Source organism: Patagioenas fasciata, chromosome 5 (genome assembly GCF_037038585.1).
Source record: "Patagioenas fasciata isolate bPatFas1 chromosome 5, bPatFas1.hap1, whole genome shotgun sequence".
Taxonomy (NCBI): Eukaryota; Metazoa; Chordata; class Aves; order Columbiformes; family Columbidae; genus Patagioenas; species Patagioenas fasciata.
In genome coordinates, this window is record NC_092524.1 from 53,119,510 (window position 1) to 53,132,660 (window position 13,151).

General features: G+C 39.9%; 1 protein-coding gene across 2 annotated transcripts in view; it reads right to left on the reverse strand.

The window, feature by feature from the left end:
* Nucleotides 1-1,574, reverse strand: part of NRDE2 (NRDE-2, necessary for RNA interference, domain containing) — a 34,246-nt gene extending 32,672 nt beyond the window's left edge. For both annotated transcript variants that reach the window (XM_065838751.2, XM_071809552.1), the window contains exon 1: nt 1,436-1,574. In XM_065838751.2, coding sequence (XP_065694823.1) covers nt 1,436-1,514 — 79 coding nt within the window. In that variant the 5' untranslated portion in view covers nt 1,515-1,574. The remainder of the gene's footprint in view (nt 1-1,435) is intronic.
* Between the last annotated feature and the right edge of the window lie 11,577 nt (nt 1,575-13,151).

Here is a 13,151-nt window from a genome sequence, read left to right on the forward strand (position 1 = left end):
ACTACTAGAGAATTTTAGTGTACCTGTGCCCGGCAGAGCAGCTCCTCTCTTCCTAGAAGCTATAACTTGGGATCTTATTACATCCACTATTCCCTGCACCAAGTGTCATTACCAGAAAGGCTCCTGAGTGTGGCTAGAACTTCTCTGCATTGGCAGACTGAGCCTCAACAGCTGCAATGCCACCAGGGGGTACACAGAACCGGCTAGAACAAGCAGCTAATCCCAGCCTATATTGCTAAAAGCTTCAAAACCTCACCATACTGACTGGACAAAATATACAAGAAATTCAGCCTAGGTAAACAATTCTCTTAGAGCTTCCTCTTGCTGTGGTATCTCTAGGATGAGCAGACTCAAGGGTGACGGAAGCTGACAAGCAAAAACCATTGTTCAAAACATCTCCCAGTAGAATTAATAAATGTTGCGCATACTTCAGAGTTTGGCAATACACCAGGAAGGGTTCTTTAGTCATTTAATACAAGTGTAACTTGCTAGACAGCAACCATGACAGTCAAAGTGATAAACTGAATCATAATCTCTCATGACCTTCCAAAAAATATCCTTTACAACTAAAATCTGGCTTAATAAACAAGGAAATGAGGAAGCACTTTTTAAGTTGCCCAAGGCCAGCAGGCAATAAAAAAAAATTAATCAAAAAAATAAAAGAAAGGGAAGGGAAAGGACGAAACCCTCATTTTCTGCATAAAGCAAACTTTCTCCACCACATACACAAAGCTAACATACACTTTCTCAAAGATCAGTATTTGTACAGCCATGTTTAGGGACACAGTTTAGTGCTAGATTTAGGTTCTGGTTGGACTCGATGATCTCAAGGGTCCCTTCGAACCAAAATGGTTCTATGACTCTACGATCTACCAGCAGACAGCTGGAAGCAAAACTGCACACACTTGACAACCTCTAAACGAGAAGCCGACACCATTTCTATGGGGACGACCCTGGTGCAGGTTCTCTCTGCAGTCCCCTCACGGGCATTAACTCCCCGATAGCCACGACCGCTCTGCTCCCAGCAGCCCGGCTGTGCCCTGCACGGAGTGCGCCTGTGCGCACCGCACGGCCGCTTGTCCCCGCACACAGGCAGGCTGAGCCGAGCGCTCCAGGCGGCGGGGCTGCCCCGGCAGCCGAGCCCCTCTGGGCACCCCCGAATCCCAAGAGGCGCCGCACACAGAGCACCACTGCCGGGGTCCCGGCGGCAGCACCGCCCACCCCGCAGCTCCACGGCGGGGGCGGAGCGCCCGTCAGCAACGCGGGCACGCAGGGGCGGGCCGGGCTGTGCCGTCGGAGGGCGGGCGGCCGGAGCAGGCCCGACGGGGTGCGGAGAACGGCCGGCAGGAGCCAGGAGGCTCCGTATGGAGGCGAGTGGAAGCGGAAGGGCTTCCTGAGGACTATTGGGGGAAAGAGAGTTCTCCCAAGACTTTACCTTTCCTGGAGCCCTCGCTCTTGCCGGCTGGGGGCTCCCCGGGCTCGGCGGCCCCGGCAAAGGCCGGGAACAGGGCCATGTCTGCGCTTGCCGCCACTACTCTGCCCGATCCGCCCCGCGGAGCGGCGGGGCAAGATGGCGCCGCGGCGACGAGCATCCTGGGAAATGTAGTTCGTCCGCTCGACCGCTCAAAATGGCGGCGGGGCCCTATGGCTCTTGAGAGAAAAAGGGCTCAGCGCTGAGGCTCGTCGGGTGTTTGTTTCTTGCAGGCCTCCGCGTAGCCTGCACCTTCTGCCGCCATCACTAAAGGGACTGAAAGGAGAGAACTGCTGGGGGAAGGGAATGGGGTTTACAGAGCCAGCCTGCCCTTCCCCACCACACTGCCTTCCCTCAGGGGGTTCACTGGGAGGGAGCACCCCAGAAACAGCTTTTCGGGACTGGAATGCTCGGCTGTGTAAAGCAGAATATTGCAAGAAGCCATGCTTGCTTTCTGTTAGTATCCACTGCATGTCAGAAGGCCCATCTATCCAGGCAGACTCTCTCAAACACCATTAGCAAGAGCTTAGGGAAGAAACAACCTCCTGCAGTCAGTCCTTCGTAAGTCTCCTGACCACGGAGTTGCCCAGCATGTTTAATAGCATCCATGAGCCTGTCTTCCATAAGCAAACTGGAAAAATAATTTCTGTACTGTTATACTTTGCACTTTGTTGGGTAGGATGTTCCATTTTTTAATTAATGTCTGAAACAGTATTTCTTTTATGTCTCGAGCCCAGTGCCTGATTTTTGCATTGTGAGGTGAAATAAGCATCCCTATTCACTTTCTCTGCAAAATTTTATACACTGTTAAGATACTTCTCCTTTCTGAACTGAAAAGTCTGCCTTTTTTCTTTGTATATTAGAGCTGCTTCATAATGTTCTCTTTGTTCAATTTCTTTAGTTTTTCTAACTCCTACACCAATACCACTGCACAAACAGAATTTCATGCAGTGATTAAGCTATAGGTGTACAGTGGGTTTAGGGATTATAGGGAATTCAAATGAGTGGTTTGTTTTCTACTCGTTTCCCAATACCAATCATTCTGTTTGGCCTTTGGCCTCTCCTGAGCTACGATGTCTCTTCAGAGCCCATTCCTGAGAAGCAAAAAGTAATAGGTAACTATTGTGTATAGATGTTAGGATTAGCTTCCGTATACACACTGCTTCACATTTACTGAGCTGATTTTTTTTGTTATCATTTATTTCTGAAATATTTGAGTGACCTTTCTCAGTCAGCTTTCCAGTTGATTAACCTGAATACTTTTGCACCATCTATAGATTTTATCAGCTCTGTGTTCGCTGCCATTTTCAGCTTTTTTGTAGATGTTGAACAGTCAGATCCGGATGAATCCTGCTGGTGACTTCTTCCTTTAGAAAAAACAAAACAAAAATAAAAACACAAAACCAACCAACCAAACAACAACAACAGAACCCCAACTATTTCTTAATCATCCTTTCCTACCTTTAATTTATTTTTAATCTATAAAATCATATTCATTTTTATCAACAGGAGAGAAGAATATAAGTGCAGAGACAAGAGGATTCAGAACAAAGTAGTGGTCATGGACACTGTCTGGAAGTCATCAAATGAGTGGGGCCTGATTGCCATCTTGGAAAGAATGTGCTTTAAAATGCATGCTCACATACTGATGTGGAGCAATGTTTTTGCTCAGGCTTGTTAGTATCTATCAAGCTCTGTAGTAAAACATGAGAATGTGGAAAATGCAGTATGTAATACATAGAAATGTATATCTGCCTAGAGCTGATACAGAAGATAGGGAAAAAAAATCTAAAAGAAACACATTACCAATTTGTGACCAAATTCCAAAGAGACAATTTAAAAAGAAAAAAAACAAGCAACTTATCTTGCCACTTTTTAGCCTTTTTTCCCGAGAAGATAAAACCTACGTAATTACGCTACCTGAACAAGCATTTGTCTTTCTGTCTGCCTGGCATAATTTCTCCAGGTACTTTTAAAACTCGTGACCAATTTCAACCAAATTTAACAGGAGGTTACAGGTTATTACATTACTGCAAATTACATGAAAACAGGTGGCAATGCGGAGCAGGATTTTCAGTGGGAGGAAAACTCCAATGTGCATGCAGTTCATATTGGGAGTCTAATCTACTGGGAAAATTGAATCAGAATTCTCCTGCTGATGGAAATATCTGTTATAATTTTATTTGGATAGTTATTGAAATTTGTAAATGAATTTATTCTGCATGCCTCAGCACTGGGAAAGCTACCACCTCTCTACAGAAAATTAATTATTTCCCTATCCTCCTAGGAACCAGACTAAAAGCTCTTTCAAGATATTGATGCTCTACAGGCAGGATAAACTAAATGGACTTCATAACAAAAGCATTCAGTTTATTTGCTGAATGTCATCATTCACATTGTCTCTCAGCTGCTCATAGTAATGGTAACTAACATCTTCTCAACAAAGAGAATACAGAAAATGTGCTTGTTGAGAGTAAAGCAAATGGACAAAGAGAGAGTTTGTAAGAATCCTAAATACAGATTTTATGCGCTGTATCCCTGGAAATTCATTCCAATTATGGATAAAGGGAGGGATAAATTAACACAAAGTGTTATTATTGTTGCCATACATATATTACTGTGGCATCATAAGAAACCAAACACCACCACATTCAATACTATCACATTAACGCAGGCAACGTTTCCCATTATCATAAGTGGAAGTTAAACTTCTGTGAACATTGTTTTTACATTATTGCATCTATTTGTACAAGCAGTTTCCTATTTATCATTATTAGAAATTGCCTATGTAGTGAAATCTTCTAAACTGACATTTCCTTGACTTACTGAGTGAGCAGTGCCCATTCTGATGAAATGTAGTTTTCTGCAATGTATTTAGCTCCACACCTAAGAAATTTTATTTTCCAACTTTTATCTTAAGACACTGCAAAATGCATTTTAATTATGTTATACAAATGCTTTACTAAGCCTTTACAGGGAAAAAAGTATTATTAGAAATAAATTACTTGCCTCAACTCAGTTGAGCCAAGCCTTTTCTTAGGATTAGTGAAGAACATGACCAAAACACAATGCCTAGAATAAAGGTACCTGAAACACTCAGAAAACCATCAAACCTTTTACAATACAGACAGAACCACAGCAGCTGTGTACAACAAGAGTTCCTTGTTCTTACAATGAGGAACAAACTAACCAACTAGAGGAACTAACAAGTTCCTTACTTAAGAACGCTCTGGTCCACTTTTTACATTGTATCTACCTATTTAACATATTAAAGTCTGGTACAGATAATGTTTCTTATTAATAATCTATTTTAAGGATTCTTCTTCTTTGATAAGGATTTTTCTTCTTTAGAAAGCCTTATGGTGAGTCAGGTACTGAACTGCCTAAGCAGATCTGAGAGTGATAGTTTTCAGTAGATTTGGGAATTGAGTTCTTTTGTGTATTTTGACAAAAATCATAACATTATATTTAGGGACATCAAACCCCTCACATTGGGTCCATAACATTTTCCTTATTACAATAAAATTGTAGTAGGCATTTGTGAGTCTGGCTTTTGTGAAGTGGGTGCCATAAGCAGCAGTAATTCAGGGCCCCTCACCAGGGCCTGGAAGGCCACAGCAGGCCTGTTTGGTTCTTGGCCACACAAACTCAACGTTTTGTTCTGTCGTGCTCTCTACGCCTTAACTTCACAGCCTGTGATATCACATCTCTCATAATTTTCTATTTTCTGTTGCTTCTCCACACTTGCTGCTTTCTCTGAAGTAAATCCTATAGCTGGTTCTTCCTTCCACTCTGAGAGTGCAGGAGCTCCTGCTAGGAGTAGGTCCATCTCTCTATTAGATACCAAGAGACCATCCTTTTTACAAAGGAGGGTTTCTTCTCACGTGCGAAAACTTATAGAACAAGCTGTATAGTACAGCATTATAAAGAGTGTGATTTGAAGTACACACAGTGGGTACCTTGAATAAAAACATCAGAAATAAAGGCAACCATTTTGAGCAAGGGCTACATTGCACTCATTTAAAGAAATAAGCATTCCCAAAGTTTTGTGAAATTTTGTAAGACTGTAAGAGCAGAGGTTGCATTAGGAAGTGCACAAAATTAATTCTGACCAGGGAGCTAGAGGGACAACTGGATGTATTTATGTATGCCTTCTTTGGCTCCCCTGAACAACCCCAACAGGATGGATTAGAAGGCGTCCACCTTTGTGCTTGACCAGCCTTTTCAAACCTCATTGACATACCGAGTGCTACCAGCATCATGTGATGACGCATTTGTATGATGGTAAGAATGCAGCTTACTCGAATAAGAAAATACATGGGTTTAATATGACTTATTTAGCATGTTCCAACAGTGAGAGGGACTAGGTGAATGTAAAAAGAGGGTGCTATAGCTTTATCTCCCTGCAGTGAGACCTCTGGCACACAACAGAGTTTCCAGTGACATGGGTTCCTGTTCTGATGGTGTGCCAAGTTTCCAGCCTTCCTCTACATTTTCCCAGCCCCTTCTCAGGTTTCTTTCACTAAGAAATCCTTTTGTCTATGCCAATGCTACTCAGATGTATTGAGATCTATTCAGTAATTTTACCAAGGGCTAATTTTTTATTGAGACCCGCTCGGCAGGCAGAAACGCGAGAGCTCCTGTTCACTCTCTGTCAGGTGCCAGGCGCTGCCGCTGGGCTGCAGCCTCAGCACTGTGCTGTGGCCAGCCTCGCCATGAGACCAACTCCTGCAGCAGCATCACGAGTTTGGGACTTTATGATGCCTGATAAGGTCCCCGTAGCTATTTTATTTCCTCTTTCTGCCCTGCTGTTGGGGTGCTGTGTGGGCTGGCAGCTCCCAGGGGACAGGACGGGAGCACTTCACCCCACTCCATTCCCCTTCGAAGCTGCTGTTATACTTCCCACGCCTTCACCATTCCCACCTCTGCCATTCCCTTGAAGAGGGAGAGGACCAACCTCCCCTGGCTCTGGACACGGTTTGGCAGCCACCACTGCTGTGCCACTGGCTCTCCTCCCTGCCTGCTTCCTTCCCCAGGTCACCGACTCCATGCCATGAGCATCAGGCAGGACATGGCTGGGACATTTCACACAAGGAATGATGCAGAGCTCTCCATCATCTCATGCTTTGCCATCGCTTGAGAGGCAGCTCAAGATGTCTTCTGAGAAAAAATTATTCTTAAATGTCTAGATAATATTCTTCTGGTCCTCAAAACTGACAGATCAAAACTGAATATACTTTGATACAAAGGTTTAATAATTTTATATCTTTCAAAAGCACTTCTATTATATTTTTGAAGGGAAATGAGCTGACTCATATTTAGCAACAAATTCCAACTACTTTCTCTTTGGTGTTTAATTATGTATTGTATTACACATACAGTTAAGTATTTCAGGTGAGAATACTGTATAATATTGCTACTAAATTTGATGTATCATATTTTACTCTCAAAGCAGGTCAGTATGTATATCCCTCCTAGAGTCTTCTATACAGATTTTGAAAATGACATTACTGCTAATTGAAAATACGCAATTTTACTGCCACCTTATTCTTAAAATGTAATAAATAATACTCAAATAAAATTTTAGTCTAAATTATTAATAAAACAGGGACATAAAATGACACGGAAGTGGTGCAAACATCTTTCCTTCAACAGATAAAACTAAATAGAAAGTAAACACATATAATTGATCTTATTCAGAGATGCATTACTGCTGATATTTTCACAAAGGCTGTCAGGACATCTTTCTAGTGCCTTAATAAATCTTATGATTTATTTACTGATCCAAGTTCTATCTGTAAAATCTTGAGTTATGATAAGCTTGGTGAGTTATCAAATGCTTGCTGGGTAGATCAGCTATTACAGGTATGTTTGTGGTGGATATATGTAATAACTGAGTCCATTCAAATACACATTCTGATTCTATAATTTAAAAACCTGAAGAAGATTTCTGCACTTGATTACTCAGGCTGCATGGCAGTGCTGGCCTTGAACTTTGAACTAAAGCCATGGTCAGACTGACCCTATATGAATATATGAAATATGTATATACTCTTCCATACTACAAACAAAACCAAAATTAATATGAAAAACCTTTGTTTCAAAGCCATGCTCTAGATAGACCTATTAGGTTTTTAGACATAAACCTCAGACTTGTAAAGTATTTTAACTTTTGCTGTACACACATGTATGCATATGTGAATATATATCTGTATGCCTATATAGATTACAAAACATTAGGGTCTTGATATTGTTCCCAGTACATTTACTGAGAATTTTGCTGTGAACAACAACTACATCCAGAAGACAAAGGAGGTATTTTGCAGATATAAGCAAAGCATTCTGTTTACTAGAAGCTTTCTCAGGACAAAGACTAGAGAATTTTAAAAAATTCTGAATTATCAGAACTTCTTATATATCCAAAACCATGCAACTTTTACCTCGATTTTCCAATGCTTAGGAACATCCTGACTTCGTCCTTAATTTCATTCATGCTCTGTTTATATCCATCTGTGTCTGGGCCAGCATTTTCCTATGGCTTAAAATAGCTCCTCACTTTGCCAGGGTGCTAACCTGGATGTAACCTATACACAGACAGTAATCATATGCCACTCAGCCTTCCATTAAGCAATTTTAAAGTTTTGTAAGATCAGTTCACTGGATTTTTTGCACTTTTCTCAGTTCATATCCTGAACTAGAATTGTACACAGTATTCCAGATGCAGTGGTACTCCACAGAATGGCCTACTGCATATTCTCTACTGAAAATATTCTACAGCCCTGCATTGACATTTAGTTGTCAGAATCATACTAGTGGCTCATAATGACCCTGATCAATAACTACACTCTGGCGTTTCCAATCTATCACTTCCCTTGGATGAATCCCCCTATTATACCAGAAAATCTTATTATTAATCCCTAAGGACATGGCCTTATATTTTGTATTACATTTAACTTTACTTCTGTTACTCTAGGCTGCTAAGTCATCTGTTTTCTAGGAAAGAAATTCTTGAGATGGCTTATTGTAAGCAAGGCCTCTCAGTTTTTGTCATCAGCAAGTTTAATTAGCATGCTCTTATTTTTGTGCCATTGCATTTATTAGATAAGATCAGGACAAATGCTGGTATAAGGAACCTCACTTGGAATCCCTCTCTGGTCTCAGGGTGCCATTTCCAGCACAGACCTATTGTCACCCCTCTTGTTAGACACTTTTTAATCTGACTTATGTTTCTTATGCTGTTTCCCATTTCAGCTAATAATCTCACAAGTACTACATTGCAAAGTGTTTTACTGAGACAAAAATAAATTGGACCTACCAGGTTTCCATCCATAAAAATTCTGCTGCCATTAAAGTTCACTCATGATCTACCTTTAGTAAACTTGGACTGCATTTTATCCCATGTTCCATTTATATCCATAGCATTCATTCTTTTCAAAATTTGTTCTAAAGCTTTGTGTGTCACTGTAAACTAACAGAATAACTACAAATATATTACATGTTTATATATTTAAAAAAAAAAAAAAGGAAGCTTGCTATATAGAATCACCACAATACAACAGATGGATTAAAATCTCTACCACAAACCATAAAACTCCATACCCTTGTTCTTTCCTTAGTAACGCTTCCCCATCTGAGCAAGCTGACTTCTCCTAGTTTAGCTTCCATGCCATGGCTCTTTTCACTTTGTGTATTCTTTTCTAACAGCAAACTTAGCTTTGACTTTCTACATCTTTGTCTGTTCTGAAAGCTGCAAAAATTACTCATCAGGCTGGGGAATGTAGCTCCCCCTTCTTTTTACACTAGTTGCAATGAGCTACCTACATCGCTAAACAGTCTTTTTACTTTTTGTTTTACTCTTTTGCAAGACTTAGCTCTGGGTTCGGTTTGGTAAATCTTCCTTGAGTTCTGCACCTCCAAGTCTTTAAGTCACATCTTCATTCATTTCCCTTCTCCATTCTGTACAGACCTTTTCTTTGTTTTTGCTCTGACTGGTGAGGTGGTTACTCATCCCACTTCCATACTTGGAATGTAAATTCCACATGTTTTTTGCATCTCTGAGTTAAGTAAATTCCAGGTCTCTGTCATGTTTAAGGTTCTGATTTATTCAGTCCCTTTGAATATCTCAATTGCTATGTCTAATCTACCAATATTTGTTATTACAGTATTAAAAAAGCCCTCCAAAACTTTAATTGTTGAAACAGCTTTGTTTATTCTTCCCAAGTGGGGATGGGGATGGAGAGAGGACTGATCTGTTTTAACTTTAAAACAACCAGCTCTCTCCCCATCACTACTACCTATATTAGTCTAAAATAGCATCAGTTTGTACCAAGAAAAAAAAAAAAAGTGCTTTGGTTGTCACTTGCACAAATATCTGGGCTGTACTGGTACTAGTAGCTCATGTTTTCCACTGTACATCTGCATTTCTGAATCTCTCTTCAAAGAACCTCATCAGAAATCTTCCTTATCCCCATGTTTCACCAACAACTGAGCTGTGATGCTTGCAGATTTTCCCTTCTCCAGTCTCCATTTGTGCTGCAAAATTCCATTAATTCAGCTGCCATCAAGATTGCAAAGTTTCCTCCAGTTTTCTAGAAAATTTCAATTTGCAAATAATATCACATAAGTATCCATTACCAGTACTGAAAAGTTTTATTACCAGACAATTTGTATAATGCTTGAGTTGTATGCAATGTCACCTCTGACAGAATGCCAATTGCTGTCACTAGACAACCGATATGACAAGCATTGAAACTGGTTGATATATACACAGTAAAGGAAAAAAATTTACAACATAATGAACTGGAATCTTGCTGTCCTGAACTACTACAGTGTTCTTTCAGCACACTGAGGATTATTATGCCTATAAAAACACCAGTCTAACATCCTTAAATTATAGATAGCATCACTAAGTCACAATAATATATTAACTGGAACTAATCAACTCTATATTTGTTGTAATGAAATCCTCTATCTTATTAGCAGTGAAAGTCCTTTTATACAAGCTGCAATTATTCTACTGAAGTGCTGTTACTTTCAACCTAAAGAGCAGAAATATGCTGCACAACCTTGAGAAGAAGAGAATGCAGGGGCAAGTTCACTTGGTAAACTCTGTAATAGCATTAAGAAATTTAATTTTCATGTAGAGAAAAATGGATATTAATTTTATTTTTATGGTCCTTCCTCAAAGGTATGACTGTGCTTCCTCCATGCATTTCTTCTTCACCTGTTCTTCAGGTAACTGCATAAAAGCAGTTCTTTTGGCTTCAGAAGGCTGGATAAAAACAGCCATACATGCATTACATGTATTAGGAGGAAAAGTAAGGGTGATGATAATTCAAACCTAATTCTTTGTGCAATAAAATAGCCTAAGCCAGAGTAATTTGAATGTTCATGTACCTTCATCAGGGTACGAGTGAAAATATATATTATATCTATACAATTTATATTTCAGAGCTTATTTTATACACATATACAGGAATGGAGTAGTTTGAAATGTTACTTTCTTTTTTAATTCCCCTGAAATTCTCTATCACTTTCTCTTAGATCATCAATTTTTTTTCCAAACTTGTTGGGCTTTCATGAACCCTGAGCTCATTTTCACAACAGCAGCCATTATCTAAAATACTTTCTACCCATCCGGCCATAAGTCAGTCCTTTTTGCTCAGAGGACTTCTTACCTATTTTCATTACTTTTGCCAGCACGTGAAATCCACCCTCAGAAATACAAGCTTGGACATATCACTGGGATGGAATCAAGGCGTTAGAAAGACAAAGGAACAGCAACCACATGAGTCCAGGCTAGACCTCAACAGCTTGCAAAAGCAGCATTATGTGTGGTTCAGATGGCTGAGGGCATGTGATGAAAATATGGAGTGTGAAAGATTATCTTCTCCTTTTTCACTTTTATCAGTCTGCTTGTGATTATACTCTGCTTTTCAAATACTGCGCACATCTCTGCAAAACAGCAAGGTGGGAGATAATGTAATGGCCTTGGGAGATAAGATCTTGCTAATTATCTAATCACTCTTGAGAGGTCAAGCAGTGGAAACCCAAGCCCATAGCCAGCAAAAAAAAAATAAAGTGTTCCAGGGCTTGTAGTGAATGACTCCATTACTGAGGACCAGAAGACTGATTTCTATAACCAGTGTTTGCCTAAACAAATATTTTATGTTATGATGGAAATAATGTGGAATACTCTTCCTCAAATTCTTCTAAGTCAATGAGTCAATCCATTATCAGTCCACAAGTCAATATGTCAAGCATTCTCCTGACCCCTCTCTAATAACACAGTCTCAATTACCTTTTCAAAGTGACTGGAGTACTTCTAGCATGTCTTTTCCCACTAGAGATTAAAACACAATAGACCTTACCTCTTCAATTTATTGTGCTGATCTTGTTTGTTAACAAATTTAGGATACAAGGTGGTATGCTCAACCGAGAGCATTTCTTATTCTATTAGGTCTAAAAGAAGTGCAAACAAAAAATCCTATTTCGTGTTCACATATCATATTAACAAACAAAATATAGAAACAATATTTCTTCTATAAGATGCAATCCCTCATATAGTGTCATCTGCTATAATTTTTCCTCAGCACGTAGGTCACAGGCAGCATGTTCCCTGCATGACTCTCTGACATTGCTCAAGGCCTTAGCAAAGTACTGTTTTAACTATGGTCCAGGTTGATACAGAACAGAACAAGTGTTTCCCCTAGAATACTAGTTGTTCATGGAAAACAATACTTAGACAACAAAGCTTAGTCACACAGTCCATATTATGTTGTTCATCAATCTTGCATTGTTGATTTTGTCATTTCCCAAAGAATCATTTCCAACTTCCAGCCACAGCCAGGTTGGGGCTTGGGTTCTTTTCCACTGTCCATTGTTAGAGGAATTAGGAATTTGCGGTAACTTTATGTACTGGTCCAAACCACACTACCAATTAGCCAGAAGCTGGGGAGTTTCTGAGAGATTATTAATTAAATATTAGACAAGGTAAGCCCATGTGTCTAGCTCGAAGCAAAAATTAGGTGTATCTGATCTGCAGCAAAGTCCAGAGACAGATCTGTATGGGACCACTGTCAATAACTCTGAACATGTTTTGTTGCTGAACTTCTGAATACAGAGAGTCCTTCCATTAGACTAAAAGAAGAGTAATGGCATTTATAACTCATCTACACTTATCTTAACATCTGCTTAGCCATCTGATAGATTATTGGTGAGGTATAGGTTCTGGTTGTATTTCTAACAAATGAAGCCACAGTTCCCCTTCCATTGAAATGAATGGGACCTTCTCTGCACTTCCCTTCAAACAGGTGAACTCTTCATATGCATCTGGTGGATGTTGGTTTTGTAGATTATCTTGCTTCTGACTATAGATTTGAAGTAAAATAGTTCATTTTGCTATTTGACATCTTATGAGGGAGCAGCTTAAAATACACAAGGAAGGAAATGTTATCTTACTAAAGGTTAAGCACCTCTGGAAACCTACGAGGCTTGATCCCAGAACCTTATAGGACAAAGGTTGCTCATGATTTAAGATACTAGACCAGAAAAATAATTAAAACTTCAATTTAGTGTTGTCTCCTTTCCTTTTCAAGCAAGTGAAAAGCTTTGCTTTATTGAGGGAAAAATATTGGGCAAATAACTAAATAAAACCTCAGTACCCCAAGGGTATTATTCC